The 24,069-nt window shown below is 33.8% G+C and overlaps 1 protein-coding gene across 3 annotated transcripts in view; it reads right to left on the reverse strand.

The window, feature by feature from the left end:
- Positions 1 to 3,070: 3,070 nt before the first annotated feature.
- Positions 3,071 to 24,069, reverse strand: part of LOC129005592 (fatty acyl-CoA reductase 1-like) — a 65,411-nt gene continuing 44,412 nt past the window's right edge. For all 3 annotated transcript variants that reach the window (XM_054434536.1, XM_054434538.1, XM_054434537.1), the window contains 6 exons: positions 14,748 to 14,857; positions 14,315 to 14,513; positions 13,857 to 14,028; positions 13,392 to 13,537; positions 6,992 to 7,249; positions 3,071 to 3,429 (listed from right to left, as the gene is read on the reverse strand). In XM_054434536.1, the coding sequence (XP_054290511.1) occupies positions 3,339 to 3,429; positions 6,992 to 7,249; positions 13,392 to 13,537; positions 13,857 to 14,028; positions 14,315 to 14,513; positions 14,748 to 14,857 (976 nt within the window). In that variant the 3' untranslated portion in view covers positions 3,071 to 3,338. The remainder of the gene's footprint in view (positions 3,430 to 6,991; positions 7,250 to 13,391; positions 13,538 to 13,856; positions 14,029 to 14,314; positions 14,514 to 14,747; positions 14,858 to 24,069) is intronic.

Below are 24,069 nucleotides of genomic sequence, written 5' to 3' on the forward strand. Positions count from 1 at the left end.
CTGGTCCTGTCATATATTCATAGGGAAATACGCCTTTGCGTTGTAGTAGTGGATTGTCTATGAATCTAAATGTATTTAAATTGGAAGCTAATTTGTATAATGGAAGGGACAGAAAGTTATAGGAATCTAAAAATACTAAATCATCAACAGAGAATGAAATGTACTTTTCCATATCCTTGGCTATGCAATTTAATTTACGATTAAACTTTCCCAAGTGTTGCATTATTAAATGTCCATCATAATTTTTCAAGTTATGGAAGAATACTGGTATTTTCTTTGTTATTTTATAGTTTAAATTACAATCATTATGGGCAGCTCCACGGTATCGGCCAGATGAATGACAATGATCACGTACCCTATCAAAATATAGGGGCTTTTCACAAATGTGACAATGCGTTGAGTTTTGGAAAGATGCCTCTTGTTCAGGAGTCATTACAAGAGGAATATATATCGCCATTTGACTTTTAATGAAGTCATAAGTCTCAAACAACCTTTTGAAAAACACGTCCATAACATTTTCGCCACTGTATAACTCTTCAGAAATAATCTTAGAATCTCTCACTACAACAAATGCAAATCCAGATGGAGTATGATTGTTTGAGTTTATAAAACATTCAAAATCTGCATAAATCACAAATGGGGCTTTAAGTTGATATTTATAGTTTTTAAATTGTAATGTATCTTGTTTAGACATTTCCACTCGTTGGGCATCAAAGTTTTTACAATATGTTATATGACGCTCCAATTTATCATTAGTGTAAAAATGTTGTAAACACAGCTTACAAAAATGCTTCTTATGGTCGTGTTTTGTAGACCGCAGCATTAACCTATTAAAATCACGAATTAAACAATAATGTGATTTACGACCTTCTTGTAATAATAATAAATCTACATGAGTATTACTATTCAGTTTAGTTGTTTTTAATGGATATATACATGTATCATCTTCAACCCCAAATACATTAACACTTATATTATTTTGTTTTTCAAATTTATCTATATCAGCTAATTTCACAGGATACTTTATGTTTGACATATTCAGCTGACTTTCATGTGGTACATAATTGGAGACTCTATTAGCATTTTCATTAGAGTTCCTTGGATATAAAGCTGCTAATACCGACCAAAGAAAGCATTTATTATCATCATTTTTTATATTTAAAACTGCATGTTTCGATTTAATACTCTCTGGTGTAGGTATATATGACTTTGGAGTTAGGGGCTTATACTTGTAAACATGTAACTGCCAATATTTAGTATGGTCATATATCCATCCACTACCTTCCGCTTGATATTTGTGCATGGAAGCGTCAATCTTTAAAAGTGCATTTTCAATTTGAGGCTTTAAATCTCTCTTCTCAATAGTTAAGGTAGTAAGGCTTCTAAAATCTGCAATACATTCTTTTTCATTGACTAATTGTCCATTTTGATCCATTGAATATTTTATAAATTTGATTCTCCTTACTAAAGTCCATTTTATCGGCAGAGGACAAGACTGAAGAGTATTTTTAAGGTCAGCTCTAATCGATTCACCGACAAATTTAATCATTGTATATGGACATTTGATACAAGAATTGGCGTGTCTTTTAAAATGTCCAACAACATTCGTTTTACAGAAATTACAAGTCTTGTGATTTTGTAATATATGTGATTTTAAAGCCGCGTTATTATCACAGATTAAATTGCAAACTTTACACAGTTTCACCTTCATTTGATGAATTACCTTGTAGTGGCGAATGAGGTTACTTTTGGTGGAGAGCGACACAGAGCAGTGTTGACAGGTGGGCCTCATGGTCCAGAATGAAATATCACCCGAATGTCACTTCTATTTATAGATTTTTCGAAAATTTAAAAAAATTTTAACCAGAAATTGTGAAATTTTCAAAATTTTTAGCTAGAAATTAAAAAAATTTAAACAATTTAACTAGAAATTACTTCAACAGGAGGTCACCCACCCAAGGCTTAATCAAGAGCTACCACTAGAGACGAGAAAACTGACCATGAGTCGGGAGCGAGAAGCCTGACCATAGGTCGGGAGCATGACCGGGAGCATGCCATGAGCCGATTTCGCATACAAACCTCGCACTGTTAAGTTGATGATTTTGTGAATATACATGCGAATGGATGTGGGTTTGAAATAGTAATGTAGTTGTACAATGGTATTGAACATTAATATAGGCTTGTATTGGTCGAGAGCAGGATTTTTGGAATTAGTGGCTAAAAAAAGCTCACCATTTCCAGACATGTTTTTCAGTATTAAAAAAGTAGACAATTTATATAGGGGTGTATAGGTCGAGAGCTGGGTCTTTAAAAAAAGTGGCCAAAAAAAGCTCTTCCATTTTTTTCTCATTTTTCCCCTATAAAAAGTGCCCTAAAAGTGCCTCTAAAACGCCGAAAGTGGGGTCATATTCTGGGTTCACCACTACTCTAAATTTACACTTGTAAGGGTCAATAAATATAAGAAATAGCTTTTTTAGCTTAATATCAAATATATTTATGGGGAATAAGTAAGAAATAAGGTTTGACAATTATATAGGGATATTTAGGCAAAGATCAGAGTTTTTGGTTTTGGTGGCCAAAAAATGATCCTCAATTTTTCTCGTAAAAAAATGCAAAAATGCCAACATATAGCCTCTAAAACGTCTCCAGTGCCCCTATAAACGTCTCCATACCCTCTAAAAATGGGCCAAAAAATGCCGGAAGTGATGTCTCTTTGCCATATTGCCTCTACTAACAACACTACATTCTCTGGAAACTAATGTTATTTAAATAGAGGATAAATATGACATTTTAAGGAAATGCTTTAGAGAAAATCTAATCAGGCAAATGGAAATATCATTAGTCTGCAGGTTTGCTTCGGTTGAGGTATTGATTTGGTTGATAGCCTTAAACGATTGTCACAAATTGATAACTGTATAACTTAAATAATATAATAGATTTTAGAGGAATTTCAGCCAGGGAAATGTAAATTCACGAAGTCTTCAGGTTTATTTAAAGTATTTATTAGTGTAGCATAATCTATCCAACTTTTTTTTAATCAAGGATGAAGAAATCAAGTATTCCATGTCAGTACCTTTACCTTTTGAATGAAATACCTTTCTTATGACGCCTAATCATGTTTACATGAAGTAAAATAAAGATACATTGATTGATTGATTGAACTCATTCAGTGGAACGTCGAAATTACATCCTCTGAGAAACTTTAAAATCCTGTAATCAGATTTTCGAAATATGGAAAATGGATACTTCATCATTAAAATGGTTCTATGTTAAACGTGAATAAATGTACACAAATATTGTGGTGATTAAGGATAATAATTTATTGATACATAAAAAAATCAAAAAAGTAATGTTTTTAAAACAGCTCGGAATAATATAAGAATAAAAAACGAAGACATGACCACGCAGCTATAGTGCAACAGCTTTAACCTGAAACATTGAAACAATAAGTAAATAAGACTAGTGGTGTGTATAATCAATGTAAAATAGTAAAACATAGTAACTTATAAATTAAATGAACCATAACGTATAGTTTCTGCCTACGTACATACATTAGATGTAGTAAAATTAGGTCGAATGTTACCATTATGTTACCATGGATATACAGGATATCCAGTAAGTAAACATCCAGACTCTGGGGAATAGTCCTATAGTCAAATAAAGAAAAAAACCCTTCAGTATAAGATATCCATTATTTTGTATTTTTTTACATAAACACTTTATCTCTAAATTTTTCCAACCGATCTTTATGAAACTCGGTATGTATTTTAACGTATAAGAGAAACGTTTCGAATTAGAATTTTAAAATGTTTGCCATTTTCTTTTTCAAATTTTAAATTTTTTTTATTTTATGAAAAATGTCAAGGGCGCTTTTTTACTTGGCATTTAGAATTTCCCCATAAGTTAAAACAGATCGAAAAACAAATAGCAGAAATATCACCATTTTAGTAGTAAAACAAGGCAAATCAGGCCAAGATAGTCAAAGTGCCTCACTTTGTCTAAATTTGTAACTAATAGCCATTATATTTAAACAATTACTTGTTATTTTGATCCCTTTGGACCCTGTGTAGTTTGATAGGAAATTATAAATGACAAATAAAAGTATTTTAACATTTTTTTCATAAAATCAGCAATGTTTTGGTAGTTATAAACATTTATGTAATAACAATTCTAAAATGGCTGCAATTTTAACATTTTCATATTAGACAAAAATATCCTTTTTTCTATCATAGGTCACTTCTATATTAAAATACATACCAAGATTCACATCAGTTGGAACAATTAAAATACAGGGTGGTCTTGACTTAGTGGTTAAAATTGTTTGGGATGGAACACCAACCCAAATGTGACTCAAAAATACGATTTAAACAATTAATTATAAATTACACTTACTCAAAGACAAATTATTTGGATTATCAACAAAACCGTTCATTTAGCAAAACACTCCAAATTTGGGGGTTTCTTGAACATTATTTTTTGACTTCAATACTACTATTGCATTCTAAGTAAAATTTTGATTAAGAATAGTTAGAATAGTAGTGTTTAGATGAACCTGAAGTATCAGAAAGATGATTTAAATGGATTAAAACTAAACAATTACTGTATATTTTTTTTAAATGGGGAAAACACAAGCTTACATACAAATTTATTAATAACAATTCTAGAAAGTAGCAAATGCTATAAACTGTTTCAAACTGTAAGTTTTCAAAAGATATAATAAATTTTTATTTGTTGTCCTTTAAGTACATCAATTTTTTATTTGTTGTCCTGGTCAAGTAATGTAAAACCACGATTAAATAAAATTTCACTAAATTATAGCAAGTTCTTGTCGATACCTAAAATGTCTCTATGACAGATTTAATCCATCTTAGCTCTGAGATCATTTATATCAAGATTGTTTTCAATCAGGATCATGCTGCTAGAGTAAATTTCAGAATCTTCTAAATTCTGTTATTTAACAATATAACTTTTCAAAAATATCTTATCAACAGACGAAGCTCTTTCTACAAGACAATGTGTTTTTACCTTCCACAACATGCACATGTGGAGTACTGAAAACCCACAAGCACAGAAAGAAATGTCTATTCAAAAAAGATATTGCATAAGCGTTTGGGCAGATGTGAATGGCGATTGTTTCTTGGATCCTCGTATTTTTCAAGGAAGTTAGAATGAAGAGAAATATCTTGACTTTTTACAGCACGATTTGCTTCAAATTTTGGACGTTATTGAACCTGAGCACCGCCAAAATATTATAATTTACCAGCAGCAGACTGAACACCTTCTCACTTTACTAATGTCGTCCGAGACTGTCTGAGTATACCAACTACCCCACATGGATATGCTATGAAGGCCTTGTACCCTGGCCTGCAAGATCTTCTGATCTGACCCCATGGATTTCTTTGTAGGGATTAATTAAGGCTGAAGACAATACAACTCCAATAAATAGTGAAGGAGAACTTTTTATACCCAAATCGCAGCACAGACAGTAGGGAAAAATCCAAGCCATAAAGTGACTGTTGGGACAATGAGGAAAAGAGCAAAAGCGTGCATAAGACAGAATGAAGGACATTTTGAAAATAAAATGAAATAAAACAGCTGTGAATTGTGAGAGTGGTGAGTGATATCCATGATGATTCACAATACTTATGACTTTCCCTTTTACTTCTTTATGTGTGCAAAATATTGTTTGCAGCTTCAAGTTGCACCTGTAATTAAAATGAGGATGTGTGCTTTTTTCGTTTATAATTGTTTTTTTGATGTTTTTAAACCATGCTTTACATTATTCAAATAAAAAACAAACTGTAATTAAAATACAACAAATAAAGCAATGTATTACATCTTTTGAAAGCTTACAGTTTGGAGCAGTTTTTATAGCATTTTATACTTTCTAGAAATTTTCTTTAAACAATTTTATGTAAGCTCGTTGGTCCTTTTTTAAATTTAATTTTTCAGTTCTAATCCATTTAAATAATGTTTTTGATGATTCAGGTTCATATAAACCTATCTCACTAAAAATTTAACGTAGAATGCAATAGTAGTGTTGAAGTAAAAAAAAACCAAACCCAAATTTGGAGTTTTTCCTAAATGAACGGGTTTTTTTTAAATAATATAAACTTTCTCTCGAGTGAGTGTGTGATTAAGAATTTTTTAAATTGTGTATTTGAGTCACATTTGGGTTGTCGTACCACCCCAAAAATGTTTAACACTAGGTCAAGACCATGTAAAAAATGTCTATGTAAAAAAAGAAAGTTGCGAATATCTGTTTAAGGAAGTTTTTTGACTTGACCCGGAGTTCGTCTGTTTACTTACCTAGACATCCTGTATACAATCAATTATAAACTACTCTGTTGTACTGTGTTTAAGAAAGTAATGAGTGTTTGGTTAATGTTAGATTAGGCTTAACTGCTTTTATTATGCATGTTATTTATTTAATTTTGTATGATTTAGTGTTATCCAATTTGAAAAATCTGAATGTAGAAATTGGTTTATATATTAGGTTTTGGTTTTAATAACACCTTGTACCTGTCATAGATTTAACTGTTCTGTGATTTTTGTTTATTAACTGTATTAAGAGGTTTATATAAGTTGCTACTTTGCATGTTGCTAATGCTTGCTCAGGCATACTGTTATGATTGCTATGTTTTGCTCATAGTCTTTTTTATTTTACTCAACACCTTATTTCTTGTTTATTGTTATTACTTTATTATTTATAATGCTTTTGCATAGGCTAGTTTCTATTTTGCTTATAACAGCGATCTGTATTTCCATCGAAGTATTGTTTTTGGACATTGTATTTTATTGCATGTTGCATGGCAAGATCTATTGTAATGTATGTGTTAAATAATCAATAAAAAATCTGAATCTGTTTCATTCTCTGTTATTAAACAACATATACATTTAAACACGTAACCATACTTAAAGTAATAAGATGAAAATTATTAATTTGCATTTTCCATAACTAAACATGCGTATTATTTATACATAAGTTTACCGCTTTAGCCTGTTAGAAGCTCGAGGAATGGTGTCCAAACTGTCTCCCAAACAGTATAGTCGTACACCTCGGGCCAGGGTGTGCAGAAACTGGTCCCAGTCTAACTGTAGAATGTCAAAGTTGAAAGTTGACCTATCATGAACCCCCAGAGTACGCCATAGAGCGAGTGTGTTATTTTCTCGGTACCGTTGTGATGTCATAGTGTGGTGACTGAGAGCCTCGCAGAAGCCACGTAGAACCATATACTTCCTATACACCCTAGTTGTAAAAATACATTGTTAGTAGTATGAAAAAGGGGCTTTCAGGCCAAAGTCAGAAGTTACATTATTGGGGGATGGGGTAAGTGAAATGAAGGACAGAAGTTGTGTTATGGGGAAGGATTTGTGTTGAGGTTGGGATGGTTCGGTCTGAATTACGTCATGAAACGAATTTGTTCGAAAAGTCGTTGCCTGATGTTATTGTTAAATGTCAAAATCGTTCTAGTGTATTTTTTAAAACGCCGGGAAGGTTCTTTTGATATCACCATACAAAACTACTTACAATACAATATTTAAAAATATTACAGGTTTATTTCTGATTTCCATCTATTCCTTATCACTGAGTGTAGAAATTAGTTTCTTCAGTTTTTTCGCTGTTGATGACTCAAAAGTTCCTCTACCAACCTTTTAGTTGGCAAATGTATATGGATATTTGATTTTTGTAAATACATCCAATAATTGTTGATATAATCCATTTGCTATTCGTTTTTTACCTCCTGAGCCAATAGTTTGATATACGATTGTGTTGACAAGTTTACAGTAACATAATGTACACATGTAATTCTTGGTAACATTGTAGGGAAAATTCTGGGGGGTAACTTTACTCTCTACAATTAAAACTAGTTTCAATAATTATAGTGTAAATTAATGTTTCATAAGTCATATAAAATTGCGAAGAGAGATGAAAGTAGAGCATTTATACAACAGTCTATAAATATGAATTCTGGAATCAAGCATACATATGTATACAACACTGTTTTTATTTTCTTTGGGGATATATTAAAGTTGTCATAAGAGTGAAAATGAGATCTTAGCATCACCTAAACCTCTGTAAATTACAATAATCAAAGTCTCCAGCATGCCTGTGTAGGTATGTTATTTTGTTTTTATGTCAAATATATGTACTTTTTCCAAATGATTACATGTTTTAGCCTCCAAGAATATTTGTTTATTTTAATAAAACAGGATATTCGTTAAAATCCTAAGTCCTGAATGGTATTAATACATCTCGACCTGACTTAAATCTTTTTGTAATTGGATAATGTGATTCAAAATTAATCATTGAATCATATATGTGGCTCTCCAGATAACCTTATCCAATATTTAATTAAAATTAACTTCGGTAGCATCAGTAAGTGCTTTATTAATAACTTTATCATTTGACGATCTTAATGTAGCTTTCGTTTGCTTAAACACAGTCGAGATGGGATTGATCACCCCATGATAAGTATAAAACCCTACAGAGAGCACACTGTAAGAGGGCCAACGCAACAAGTTACCAAAGAGCTAATTTGAGTTTTGAATGTAAATTAAGTGGATCAAGTATCTTTTGAAACTTTGTAATTTTCAAGTCTCCCCATTTAAATCCTGTTCAGTTTTACCGTAGAGTCTGAATAAATTGCTAATAGCCTTTTCTGAGAGTAAATATTTAACACTCTTAACTATCTTAATTATATTATTGTAATTTGTTTTTGTTGTTTAAGTCTAAGTGTCAAATGTTATAGTTGTTAATTAATATTAGCTATCTTCAACCGTACATTGCACTACATATTATATTGATATAGATAGGTTTGTAAACAAATAGCACCACATCAAAAAATGGAATGTCCGTTGAAATAAAATAAAATAAAATAACTGTTTAATGGTGTTATAATTTAAGAACATCGGCATGGGTCTTTAGTTAAAAGAAATTAAATATGTTCACATATCCGCTGTTGGGACGCTGTGGCCAAATGTTGTATGCTAGACAAACCTAAGCTAACCCCTACTCCCCCACCCCCCTATGTGGTAGGGTAACCAACAGAGGCACTCGGTGAGTGACCTGCTCCAGTTATTGATAAGCCCTTCTCAATCAAGACTTTCATTATTTAGCTTAACTGTATTCAACCTGACCGAGGACAGTGCATTGTGTATGTTTAATGATGTTAAGTGATCAGATAAGCTCTTCTTATTCGGACAGTTCGTTTAAAATTCAAAATTAAGTGACATCACCTCCGGCCAAACATTTAATTGATTTTGGTGGTCTTTACTGCCAAAAGAATTTGCCAATTTGAGCTAGTGTGTCGGATATTGACGGATCTTGTGGATACGCTGTTCTTTCAACTCCGCAGATGTTGTGTTGAACTTTGACTGTGTGACTTCTCGACCAAGCGCTTTCGGAACTTCATATAGAATGAAAAAAGAGAGGCCCCTGTTATTTATTTATAGAGATATTTATTTGTGGTTATTTATGTTTCATGTTTAGGGGTTCCAACGTATCTTGTTTTGGTACTGATAATGGGTGTATAGTTGTGTAAGATCCTTGGTTAGCTTTGTCTCAAATATAATTTTGTCTGTTGGCCAACAAACAATTTGAGTATTATTAGGGTTTGAGAGTTTAGAGACAAATGTAATAACATGCTTATGCCGATGTGAAGTGAAGTCATTGTTTACTAGTTTTTTTTAACTCAAATCTTTGAATTGGTGTACCTGATTTTGTACTTGTAGGTCACCTAATTTTTGAAATGAGCGTACGCAGTTTTTCATTTCGTTCAGTTCTTCCATCAGACCAGTTTTTCCTGTGCGATATGGCTCTTCAACTTCACATCACACCTCGGACAAAACCATCTAGTCTTCTATTTTGCTAATATCATTACACTTTTTAGTAGGCTATTAATGTTCAGGCACTTGGCGTAGTGCCATGAACCACAATACCCGTCACATAATAGGCTTTTGTCCTCGTCCGTACATAAAATCTTACACACCAGGCGCACTAGCAAGTCCACTTTATCCGTCATTGCCACTGCCACTCGGAAGTCCTCTTTAGGCAATTTTGTCGGAAATATCTTTACAACATCAGGAAAAAGAAATGTTATACCATTTAAGAAAGAATCATTTTGTAAAACTGTAAGTGAGATATGTAGACGAAATTCTTGTTATCTTCATACAAACCCAGGAGCAAGGGCACGAAACAATGATGAATACACTGATCCCACCACCACCTTCCGCCATCCGAAGCCACCAACCGAACCTCACTTTTACGAACGAGTTTAAAGAAAACCAAAAGATCAACTTCCTGGACCTCACATTAGAGAGAAAAAAACAAGATCGAATTTCACATCTACAGGAAACCCACGCTAACGGACACTACAACCAACAGTAAATCTATCCATCCGACAATTAACAAGACCGCAGCCTTTCGATCTATATGTTGTACCGATTGTAGAAGATCCCACTTAACAAGCCAATAGGAAGAAAGAACTGAACACCATTCAGAACATTGTACAAGTTAATGGATTTCAAACCAATAACATAGAGGACATCGCAAGAAAGACAAGGAGGAAAATCAATAGCCAGAATAAACTACACAGCAGAACAACATTAGAAGAGATTAAAGAGGAAAACCACAGATACATCACTTTTATCTACAAGGGGACTACAACACAAAGGTATGCTAACAGATTCAAGAAATACACAGTTTCAATAGCCTTCAAGGCTCAGAACACCGTGAGTAAAATACTGCATCCTAAAATAGAAGCTTGTAACAAATTCGACACTTCGGGCATCTTTAAAATCAATTGTAACGACTGCGATAGCTTCTACATTGGACAGACTGTGAAATTCGTCAACCACTCCTAAAAACACATATCTGTGGGGAGGAACAAGAAACCGGAAGGATCAAATGTCGCACACCTGTTAAAATGGCCTTTCAATAGGAAAAATCGAGGATAGTCCATGTATTTTAAAGAATTGTAACAAAAAGATATGTAATGAATGCTTGATAAGAATTATATATTTATAATGAAAAATGTAAAAATATAATAAATAAGCTAATTAATGAACAGGTAAATTTTGACTCCAGTTATTCTTATAGAAATGTTTTTTCCGGTACTTCCGGCAGCCAATAGGATATAAGTAGGGGGTAGGGATTCAAGATTCTTGTCATTAGCCTATTGTGCCTTGTTATGATTGGAGTGTCCAATTGAAATCGATCACCATTTACCATCTTTTAAGTATATTTACCGACTTGTGAGTAACAGTATAAGCGTAAATATATGTTTTAAGTGTCATCAGACGTTACTTTTACTCACTTTCCGTAAATTTTATAACACGTACAATGCTGATCAAGAAGCGATTTACCTTTTACGGGTCTTCAAGGAAGTTCACCAACTTTACATCCAGAGGAATTGGATTTCGAGAAAAGTAGTCTGCATTCGTATGTTCTTTTGATGGTCTCTGTTTGATTTCATAATCGAATGCACTTAAGAATAGAGCGTATTCTACCTTAATAATTTATGTGCTGAGTTGACTAGCATAGCTTTCCTTGGATTTAATATTTGTTGAAGTGGTTTGTTATCTGTAATCAATAGAAGTTTTCTGCCGTAAATATACTGGTAAAAATATTGTAAAAACAATTTATTGTTAAATTTTTGTAAAATTATTATTTATTATTGTAATTTTTTTGTACTGTATCAATGTAATGGGTTTCCCGTTGGAATAAATAAATAAAATCTCTAACCAATACCAATACACAGCAGTGGCTTTTTTGTGTCAAGTTGGCTGTAAGCCGATTCACTCTTATTATAGGATCTGGAAGCAAATGCAATAGGTTTTGCTTGACCATTTATGCCATTGGACAGTACTGCTGAAAGACCAGTAGGTCCTGAATCCGTAGCTAACGTAACAGGATAGTCCAGATTGAATGGAGTTAACACTCTATCACTTGTGATTTCTTCTTTTAATTGATTGAAAGCGTGTTCGCATTTTCTATTCCATTTGAATTTAACCTCTTTCTTTAGAATTGGGATTATAATTTAAGTTTGGTCCAGCTTAGCATAAATGACGCCGTGAATTAATCTAAGGGTCAAGCTGTCTTCCAAATGATGTTTTACTATGATTGCAACATGACACTACCTAACATTTGGATATACATGATTTAATATGCACAACATTAACCTTAGATGATATGAAGGAAAATTTAATTATAAAAGATTTTCCAACGTCAAGAGGAGCATCAAGAAAAACAAAGAACGTTCAAAATATCAAAATCCAAAATCGCCTTTGTTGTGATCCTGTACAGACTATTAGGTATTAAAAAGAGGTTGACGGCCTCTCTTAACCTTGTCTTTCCCTGTCCTGAAAGGCTTCATGCCTGTGCTTGGAACGTATACGACAAAGCAAGGGGTAAGTAGTACAGCACAAGAGTTGAACTATACTGATAAAAGGTAGTGGCAGGTACCAAGATCTGAATCCTTGACATCGCTGCTCTGGGTCCAAAGTCGTAGGTATTACCAACTTAGACACGTACTCATCATCATCAATAGATTTTGACTAAAGGGGACAAAGGAATTCCAAGAGGATATGAAATTGGGAAAAAGAAAGCCATCCCAACCTAGATTATAAAATCCCGGTGCTGATTACCTTTTAAATACATACAAATAACCATGGCATCAACCAACAAGGACATCACCCAATTCATTAACTGACATCACTTACAGCCATTCAGCTAAATCACGTCACAAATTCCTCCAATCACGCCACTTCCGTCCTTTATGGCACTCGCATCCCCCGTCAATAAGTCAATTCTTGTTTCGGGTTGGCAGTCCCTCTTTTTTACTACTACGGTTAACTTGTGAAAATAGAAAAAGGTACATGATAACAGATTTAAAAAATTGTACCCTATTTTAATTACTATTTTTTTTAGGAGATGTCCGTCCAAATTACATGGAAACTCAAACTGCATAAACTGTGTAGTACTGCAATTATTTTGAAAATATGTATAAAGTTTATTGGTTCTTTATAAAAATACTTTGGCTAACCATCTAGAATTAAATATGTTTAGTGTACTCAAAAATAAATTTCTAGAGAAAAAAAATAAAAAACAACTAGGTATACTAGGGTACACTCTTGTACACAACTATTTACTAAAAAGTCATTCTGATACTTAATTTTTCATTTAAGGACTTAAAAAGTATACACGATTTTAACACAGGAATGGAAAAATAACTCAAATCTTTCTTGAGAAAAAACTATTAAATGAAATACGATAAGTCGTAAAGTGCTAACAAAACTAAACTAGTGAGGCTAAGGTTCTGAATTTAAAATGGCGATTACGTTTTTCGAATGTATAGTGTTGTTTAATTTCCACTTACAAGGCCACTTACCTTGACTTTTTCGCATTGAGTATGTTTGGATTGTCAGTGAAAGCATGGAATCTGTCAATTACAGTGGCTGGAAACAGATGGAAGATGTAGAACCACAATGTGAACCAAAATCTTGATTTGGTCAATAAAAGGTAAGGATACCAAGCCTGAAAAAGAAGCACCACATCAAAGATGTAAGTCACTTTAGTTACGGTAATGAGTTTTTCAAGTTTTTTGTAGACGATAAAATAAAAAAAAACGGCAAATCTTTTAGATAAAACAGGTCGATAAACTTTCAATAGGTACAAATAAGCATTTAAACCCTCAAGGCCTAAAGTCATACATAAGTAATACATATAAAAATAGATAGTATTTAAGATTATATTCTTGTTTTATTTAAGAATCATAATAAGTAGTATTGAAAATTAAATTTTTTGTTTCAATTCTAAATTAAATAATTGAGATTTCCCTTAAATTTTTAATTACCATGTCAAGAAATGGCACACTTCTCGTGTGTCTTAGGCTGCATACAAAAAACTCTCTCCACGAAAGCGGGTTTTGATTGGAAGAAACCAAGTTAAATATCGGTATGTCTGAGTCAGGAATAATTTGTCCAGGAATTTCTACTTCGTCTACTTCCTTGTTCTTCCAGTTCCTCCTGAAATAAATGGATATTTATGAAAACATTTAGCGGATTTTAAAGTTTATGCAGGCAATCACAATAATGTTTGATAATATATCAAAGGAGCCATTTTCATGAAAATTCTTATGATAACACCTTAAAATACACATTTTTATAATAATACAACAGTCATCGAAAATTATTTATAAGCAGCTATTGCTTATATTAGGATATATCCAAGACGGCTTTTATCATACCGTATATAGACAAATCTATCGTTCAAGATTTGGTTTGACAAATACGGTATAATTAATAATTATACCTTGCTGATGCTGTGTGAATGGCAACTGCAAGTATGAAGGAAGCAGCAAAGTCAGCCGGCATCAGCTCTGCGCAAATAGAATCGTCACATCGCAATGTGCAGAGTCTACCTCGCATCGCCTCAGTAAGTAGCTTCGTGAGACCTGAAGGAGACTCACGTGGCAACCAGCCAGCCAATGGCTCCTTGTATGTAGCCACCACTAATATAAAGAAATAACCAGCACTATAAAAAAGTTTAGCAAACCACACATGACTACAATAGTGTAAGTCACTTTAGTGGTATACAGTAGCAGGCGTTAAAAATAGAAGTAAAATACTATAGGTTACAGGATAAATATCATTCTTCTTATTCCAAAAATAATTTATCTTTCTTTCAATTAACTATCAAGACTATTTTTGTATGAAGGGTGGTCAACTGTATAGCATAGACTTACGCATTGAAGGCCTTACAATGGCCAGCGGCAAAGATCTCCGACTCTGACGAACGAGATCTTCAGCAATGCACATAGTTGTTAGACTGGCAGATTGGTCTCCAGCTATTAACCTGTATTCACATAATTCTATTAAATACATGAATCGATAAAATTACATGAAAAATGTCACAAGTTCTTAGATTACACCACAGCAATCACACATTTGTAAAAGCATCTTGTAATGTAAAAACATTTGTTTAATGTTTCCAAAGTCGCCTTTAGTATCTTTAGGAATCAAACTTTAAATATGTGATGGTTTGGTGTTAAATAATTCTAAAATAAATCAGCTACTTTCTTCAATGTACGCATTCCGTTTATTATGAAGGCAACAATGAGTCTTAATAAATATATCTACCTCCGTTGATTGACTGCTATTTTAGTATACAAGACTTAGCATAGTGAAGGAGAAAATCATTCTGACATTATTAAGATAGTACGTTGTAGATATCATAATTCCATTTATTTATTAGCAACGGTTTTTTCCTGTGTTCCAACAATACCCTCGGTCCTTGGCAAAAGATAAAATATATACAAGGCCATACATTTTAAGGAAAATATACGGATAAGTATGCGACTTAGGTGGAAGATGAAGATGAGATAAGAGTTAGACATTATCATGAAATAAAAGAAAAACTGGTTAGGTTGAAACAATAAATAACTAAAAAAAACTTTAACGATAAAGTTGATATGGTGACGTTGAGAGAATTATAAAATAGGATCCAAAAGGGAGTTTGTATAGTAATATAATTGGAGCAAAAGAGAGAAGAAGGTCTATTGAAAGATGGCAGCAAGGCGTAGAGAAGAATTTAAGAAAATTGAATATAAGGGGAGGAGAAGAGAAAGAAAGGGGAAAAATTAAGGCACGTTGTTAATGAGGCCAAGGTCTTCGTTAGGCTGTAGCGCCAAGGAGTAAAGCACGTACCACTCTTGATGGTGAAAGTGGGTATGTAATCCTCTCAGGATGGTTGTGGACCTCACAGCTAGTATTTCCTAAGTACCACTGTGAATCAGTTACCCTGTACTGCCTCATAACTTACTCGAAATGTCACTGTAGTAGCTTATTAATGAAGTGGATTAAGATCTGGTCGGCGAAATATTGCCCCGCAGATAAGAAAAAATCAGCAGCTACCAGTGACATCCTCCAACTACATGTCCCTGTCTCAAAGCAAATGTAGATAGTAGACAAATAAGCTTGCAGATACCTGTCTTATGGCTGGCACTTCAGCACGGGAGGACACTATTTGCTAAACCTGACCAGGCTTTAGAGTATTCAGGGTGACCACGACATACCTTCTTTCAAAGCAAACCACAATACTGTTTGTACAAAACCACTGCTTTGTTTACTATAATTATAGATTTGATTTGGTCTATAACAATCATAAGAGCTAACATGATTTGCTAGTGCTCCGTGGACATGTTACTGATCTTGACTATGTCTCCCAACATGTCTGTACTCTCAGCATGTCAACTCAACATGTCTGTACTTCACATTTTGCATGTGGTTAGTAGGGGCAATAGGACAAGGAGGCAATAGGACAAGGAGTTTAGGGGTTTTTTCCTATAAGAATAACATAGGGATAATTTTTTAGCCACTTTTCCAAAAACCCTGATCTTTGCCTATACAAGCCTATATAAATGTCTTTGTGGAAATCCATGAGTTCTGGCTACTTGGGAACCCAAGCCATTTGACATACAACAAATCACCCTTCCTCCGAATTACCTTCTCTACAAATACATGTCTTTATACTTGGTCTTTAGCAACTCCTCTGTATAGAATCGTCCCCTGATTATATTGCCATTTTCATCTTTCAAGATATAAGTCACAGGCTGTGTATTCTTAACTTCTGCTATTGTAAACAGCTCCCCTGTTCCAATTTGGGGTATAACCTTTACTAAACACATGTTTATACTTAGAAATCCTCACGCTATCACCCACCTTATATCTTGGCTTTTTAACTTGCACTACTTTAGAAGTCAACCTCTCATGCACATATTTTACTATTCTTAACACTCACTTGGTTAGGCTTCATTCCTATAGATCTATGCACTTTAATATTATATTTCCTAATTAACATTGGAAGTAAATCCAACCATTTATTTATAACTTCCCTGAGCACTAAATTCCCTATAAACAATTCTTTAAAGTTCTCTGGAACCTCTCCACAATTAATTGCAGCCTTAGTTGTGGAAAAAGTGTGATAGCGATTAATATTTAGTTTGCTAAAATATTGATTAAAAAATTATTTTCAATTGTCAGATTGAATGTTTTTAACCCCCTTTGGTAGAATGGTTTTAATGGCTTCTGTAACTACTAACCCTGTCTTATTCTTTGGTGGAGCAGCATAAGCTTTTTTTAGAAAATTTATCTATTAAAGTTAAGATATATTTAATGCCGGACTTTGAACCATTTCGCCATATCTCAAATAGTTTTCGAAATATAAGTATTTTAAAACAATATTATAGACTTAAAAAATTTCAAGGTGTGCAAAAATGTCAAAAAAGTCTAGACATTGAAAATTTTCGTGATAACTGTTATTTCTGCCCACATAAAATAATGTTAAAATTGTTTTTATTTTTTAATATTTGTATGTTGTATTATTGTTTATAATCAAAAGTTGATATCGACGTAGTGTGCCAGAATTGTAACCGTTTCGCCGTATCTCAAGCCGTTTTCGAGATATAAGCATTTTAAAACCATATTATGGACTTAAACAATTTTAGGTGTTCAAAAATGTCAAAAAAAAAACTATGAATAAGAAAGTACTATCTTTTGATGATGACAAGAGGCCTATTCTGAAAGATGACATCAATACTCTTGCTCTTAGTCATTATAAAATTGGCCAAACATAAATCTATATTTGCCATTATTATTTTGCCTTTCCATGTCTATTATGAAAAAGCCATATTTAGTTTTATCCCAACTTTAGAGGAAGAGATCACTAAATTGTTCATAGTTTTTTTTTACATTTTTGCACACCTAAAATTGATTAAGTCCATAATATGGTTTTAAAGTGCTTATATATCTCGAAAACAGCTTGAGATACGGCAAAACGGTTAAAATTCTAGCACACTACGTGGGTATCAACTTTTGATTATAAGCAATAATACAACATAAAATATAAAAAAATATAAAAATTTAACATTATTTTATATGGGCACAAATAACAGTTATCACAAAAATTTTCAGAGTTTGAATTTTAGTGACATTTTTGCACATCTTTAAATTTTTTAAGTCCATAATATTGTTTTAAAATACTTATATCTCGAAAACTATTTGAGATATGGCAAAATGGTTAAGAGTCCGGCATTAAATATATCTTAACTTTAATAGATACATTTTATGAAAAAGCTTATGCTGTTCCAGTAAAGAATAAGACAGGGTTGGTGGTTACAGAAGCCATTAAAACCATTCTACCAAAGGGGGTTAAAAACATTCAATCTGACAATGGAAAAGAATTTTTTAATCAATATTTTAGCAAACTAATGAAAAACATAAATATTAATCACTATCACACTTTTTCTACAACTAAGGCTGCAATTGTGGAGAGGTTTCAGAGAACTTTAAAGAATTGGTTATATAGGGAATTTAGTGCTCAGGGAAGTTATAAAGGGTTGGATTTACTTCAAAAAGTTTATTAGGAAATATAATAATAAAGCGCATAGATCTATAGGAATGAAGACTGACCAAGTGAGTGTTAAGAATAGTAAATATGTGCTTGAGAGGTTGAATTCTAAAGTAGTGCAAGTTAAAAAGCCAAGATATAAGGTGGGTGATAGCGTGAGGATTTATAAGTATAAACATGTGTTTAGTAAAGGTTATACCCCAAATTGGAACAGGGGAGCTATTTACAATAGCAGAAGTTAAGAATACAAAGCCTGTGACTTATATCTTGAAAGATGAAAATGACAATATAATCAGGGGAGGATTCTATACAAAGGAGTTGCTAAAGACCAAGTATAAAGAGATGTATTATGTAGATAAGGCAATTCGGAGGAAGGATTGATTTGTTGTATGTCAAATGGCTTGGGTTCCCAAGTAGCCAGAACTCATGGATTTCTTCAAAGGATGCCATTTCATCACGTCAATACTAGAGGCAAGAAGACCGAGCACGCCATGAGCCGGGAGCGCGCCCGAGTTCACGTACAAACCTCGCACGATTTTGAAGATATACATGCGAATGGATATGGATTTGAAATGTTAATGGAGTTGTACAATGGTATTGAACATTTATATAGGGTTGTATAGGCAAAGATCAGGGTTTTTGAAAAAGTGGCTAAAAATGATCCCTATGTTATTCTTATGGGGAAAACGCCTTAAGTGGCTTCTCTTTGTCCTATTGCCCTTACTAACCACATGCAAAATGTGAAGTACAGACATGTTGAGTTGACATGCTGAGAGTACAGACATGTTGGAAGACATAGTCAAGATCAGTAACATGTCCACGGAGTACTAGAAAATCATGTTAGCTCTTATGATTGTTATAGACCGACCAAATCAAATCTGTAATTATAGTGAACAAAGCAGTGACTAAAGGGGAGGAAGAAAAGCTAACCACGCACACGAAGAACCTGTCGGGGGCGATCCTAAAAGTGCATCACGAATACATAGAGCTTCAGGGAGCCTATCAGGAACAGAAGAGCATAATATTTTATTGGCAATTGCCGTTTGGAATCAATCAATAAATAACAAATAAATAAATAGGACTTCGCTAAAGGCAAACCAAGAGACTCCCATCAGAAGACGTTATTAAGAAGATTGAAAGGGCGGTAAATATCACCCTTACCAAAGGAAAGGTGGAAGCCGTTGCCAAAACAGCATTGCCAAAAGAAAATGTATAGGTCACAAAATTAAGCACCTCGCTGCAGAATTCTACGACAAATGTTAAGCAAACAAATGTGGGGCACTAGATACGAAATAAAGGAGAATGTTGCTGTACGTTCTTGAATCCTGAACAAAATTAATTAAGAATCAAAAGGCTCTCCAAGATCAGATATGGAGGAGTTGTCATAGAAGCACAAAATAAAAAATCGATATTGCCAAAGGGAAAAATAGGGAATGACCTTGAAGTCCAAGAGCCCGGGCAAAAATAAGGGTCAGCTCGAGAGTTCAAAGCCTCCCTGAGAGTGACAGTGAAGGTTCTGTGGTTAAAGTGAAAATGGTTTTTATGAGTGGCCCAAAAGGCAGCACATAGAACAATGTGGTTGTGGTTCTCGAAGTGGAAAGTAACATTAGAAGAGGGGTTTTGGCAAATGGTTACATGCTGGCACCCCTGTAAGTTCTCTGAATACTCCATCGTAACACGGTGTTTCAAATGTCAACGATACTGACACCTGGCAGCCTCTTGTAGAGTAACCACTGACTCCTCTAGACATTTTGCAAAGAAAGAACAAATTTTTAAAAACTGTCAAAAAAAGGAATGGAAATTTAAGTGCGCAAACTGTGCAAAAGCTCAGAAAAACTCTGGACGCAGTGTAAATTCCACCATCCGCCCATGATACAAGAAAGAGGGAGGAGACATTAGACACTAAACAAATATGACTAACTTTATATCAAACCAACCACAGATCATAGGAGCTGAGAGAATCACTCGAACACTCGTACTTGGGCAACTTAATCTGCCGGAATCGGCTAAGGCCTCACAGGATGCCAGGCAAATATTGACCAAACTGGTCATTGACTTCCTACAGATCCAGGAGCCTTAATGTTACAGAGGAGATGTGAAGGGTTTAGTTTTCGCCAGTGCAAATAGAGTAATCGGAGGTAACCATAAAAGACAAAGACAGTATGCGGCAATTGTCTGCAAAATAATCTATGATAAATAATAAAATTGTAGAATACTGCACAGACAATTTTGTGGTCACGAAGACAAACACGTTAAAATGTCCACTACTAATAGTCTCAGGATACTTCCACAATTCCAGGACGACATCAAAAGGTGCAACAAGATTTTGCTCCATACAACATAAAAGAATCCTCAGAAGCCGCAATCTGAAGACACCGCCTGGAAACGGTTGTGTCCCGTTTGCGAACAGTCCCATTTGCGTACAGGGTAAAATCTGTCCGTTTTGCGAACAACTTTAAGATGTCATACGTCACCTGTCCGTTTTGCGAACACATATTTGAAACTTTTGAAGTTGGGTAGTTTTTCAACCGCTTTTGTGTTTGATCATTTACTCTATTGGTTTAAACGAAGAATTGTTAGCCAATTTGTCAACAAGATGTATTTAAATCAAAGTAAAATATATAACAAATAACATGTTTTGCATAATTTGGTTATGTGTTCAAACTCCAATCCCATACGTATGGATATCATTGCATTTCGTATAATCTTTTGACAAAAAATGCATGGATAATTTTTGGTATAGTACTTAGAAACCAACCTCATACTTAAACAATACCATAGTGTAACTTTATTTACAAGCAGCTAAATTAATATAATGATATGTGAAAATGTTAACACAATACTGATCAAATATGGTACATGAATTCACTGTCAGGAAAAAATAATTTATTAATAAATTTGATTTGGTTGGATATTGTGTTTAAGTAATTTAAGACCTGATTACATGTAGTTTCCTTCCCTTTCAAAAGACAAATTACGTCATCTATACCAATATAGTAATTTAATATAGCATATAATAACTTATATGCTAGTTGTATACTTTATCTGTAAATATAATAGGAAGACGTTAATCGGTGGTTAGAGTTTCGTAATATAAAAGGGTCGTGCATAACGTAGCACTTTTAAATTTAAATAGCCTATTTAATTTTATCCTATATGATTAGAATATACATTTATGACAATATTGATTGCTGTTTGAGTCAAACAGTTGAAAACCCTATAAATATTTTAAAATGTTAAACATGTGCTCTATAAGTTGTAGCAGAGATCCACGAATACTATAAAAATACCGGTATGGATCATAAACATAAACAAATGACGTTGTTGGCCCGAATCCTATACTAATAGCATTTGAACATATGTTTTGGCAGTTCTATTTAAGCAATATTAAATCATATTTATTTTCGGGCCAAAAACGTCATTTGTTTAAGTTTATGATCCATACCGGTATTTTTATAGTAATCATGCAGAGATCAAAAATGTGTTTTTTTCGCAAGTCTGTATACTTGATAACATAAGCATTAACGAATATATTTCAGTCAAAGTTGGTAAATAACTTTTGTAAAATCCTACATTTTTTATTGAGCTCTTAAATCAACAATTTCGGACTATGGAAATATGAATGAAGGGAATACGGGGGTTTGGCTTTTTTATTTATATTCGTTACAGACGGTTAATGAATCTAATCAAAAGAATAATCCCTGCTCGTATTGATTCATTGTACTTGTTTACTGCCGATGAAACAACTAATATTTATACAATCAATATTCAAAAGTAGGCCTAAAAAGCAGATATTCTGAATAAAATGTCTTTAAATATTAGCTTTGCATTCTACAAGCAGAAAGACAATAATTAACGCGCGGAAGACCACCTGACTAAGGGTAGAACAAAACTTGTTCGCAAACGGGACTCCTCCCCAGGTACCTCACCCCAGAGCCAAAAATTTGTTCGCAAACGGGACTGTTCGCAAATGGGACTGTTCGCAAACGGGACGACACCCTGGAAACAACAAGATCACCTGATTGACGACAGCAGCACCTTAGATCACAAACTACTCACAGTTGACTTTAGACCCGTGGGCCCCCGGCCTGAAGCAACTTCGCTAGAAATGGGAAAGAACGGGCAGATGCATGATACGAGAAAGGATAAAAAAGCATGAAAATTATCAAAGAGGACTTAAAGAAATAGATAAACAGGTAAGAACATACACCAAAGTCAAAGGGTGATAGCCAAGGTTTATCGTAAGAGAGGAACTTGATGTGAATATGGACAGAAAAGAAAAAAATTATATATGAAAACCACATGTTACAGGGAGAGCGTTTCATCAAATTTGCTGACTAGCTCTTCCTTCAATCCCATCTGAACGGGTGAAACAGGTGGGGAAAGAAAATGTAGACAGTGCAATCACTAGTTTAAAACTACCGTTCACGTGCTCTCCGGAAAAAAATGAGCCGTCCCCCAAGAAGATTGTGAGATGCTGTCCGGACTTTTTAGTGACGAACGAAAAAGCTATTGAAATCTTCAATGAACCCTTCCCAACGTAAGAGCAATTGAGATGAAGACCTCAGTATTCCCACCACTAGCTCAAACACAGAAGCATAGTGGTACGAGTTGACGGTCGACATTGTCGGTCGTGGCCCTGGGAACATGGAACACCCTACGATACGGCAAAACACTCTCCGCCACTCAGAATATTAAGAAGTAATCGAATTGCGCCGATATCTGTATGCGAGTACGTGACCCACCCATTACCACCGCCGGGCAGCAATGGGAGAACACCCAATAATTTCATGGTCCCATTGATTTATCTGTATGTGTATCTTAGTATAATTAAGTGTTCGTACCTTAATACCAAAATGTATATATACCAATCCTCCTCTCAAATATAATTAGTATAACTTGCATTTACCAACTATAACCTACAAACAATACTTATGTAAAAACAAAATACAACAGTGGAAGGGCTGAAGGACCTCGGTTAGGCCTAGTGGTAACAGTTTCTTTGTTCAGCTTCTACCACCACACCCTTGCTCAAAAAGCTACTTCCCGTTTTCCAGCTCTACTAATTTTAACAGTTCCTTTTTAATGTTCAGGTTTTAGCATCACCTAATTTTACACCAAATTATTGTTTTCTAGGTCTAGCTTGCAAACTGAGCAACTTAATTTTGCATTAATTCAAATTTCAAATAAAAATAACCATTGAAATAATTTTACTGTAAGAGTATTAATTTTTTAATTCGTTATACATTCATTTACCGCAAGTACCCAACAATATTTTAGATGGTATTTTAATATATATGTCTGTGGAAATTATCGTCCGATTTCTTTGTTGTCTTCTTTTTCAAAAATATTTGAGAAAATAATGAAATTCAAACTTGTTAGTTTCTTAGAGAAAAATAACTTTTTTAGCAACAATCAGTTTGGTTTCAGGGAGGGTTTAAATACTGAAATGGCTTTACAAATATTCATCGGTTCTATATACAATGGGCTAAACTCTTCACTAAAAGTAAGTGGTCTTTTTCTAGATATCAAAAAAGCATTTGACACAGTTGATTTTAATATTCTGCTTTCAAAATTATACAATTGTGGAATAAGAGGGGTTGCTATAATTGGTTTGAGAGCTTCTTAATTGGACGAAAACAATGTGTCAAAATGAATGG

Source organism: Macrosteles quadrilineatus, unplaced genomic scaffold (genome assembly GCF_028750875.1).
Source record: "Macrosteles quadrilineatus isolate MER2022 unplaced genomic scaffold, UCM_ALF_1.0 Scaffold_24__1_contigs__length_1734639, whole genome shotgun sequence".
Taxonomy (NCBI): Eukaryota; Metazoa; Arthropoda; class Insecta; order Hemiptera; family Cicadellidae; genus Macrosteles; species Macrosteles quadrilineatus.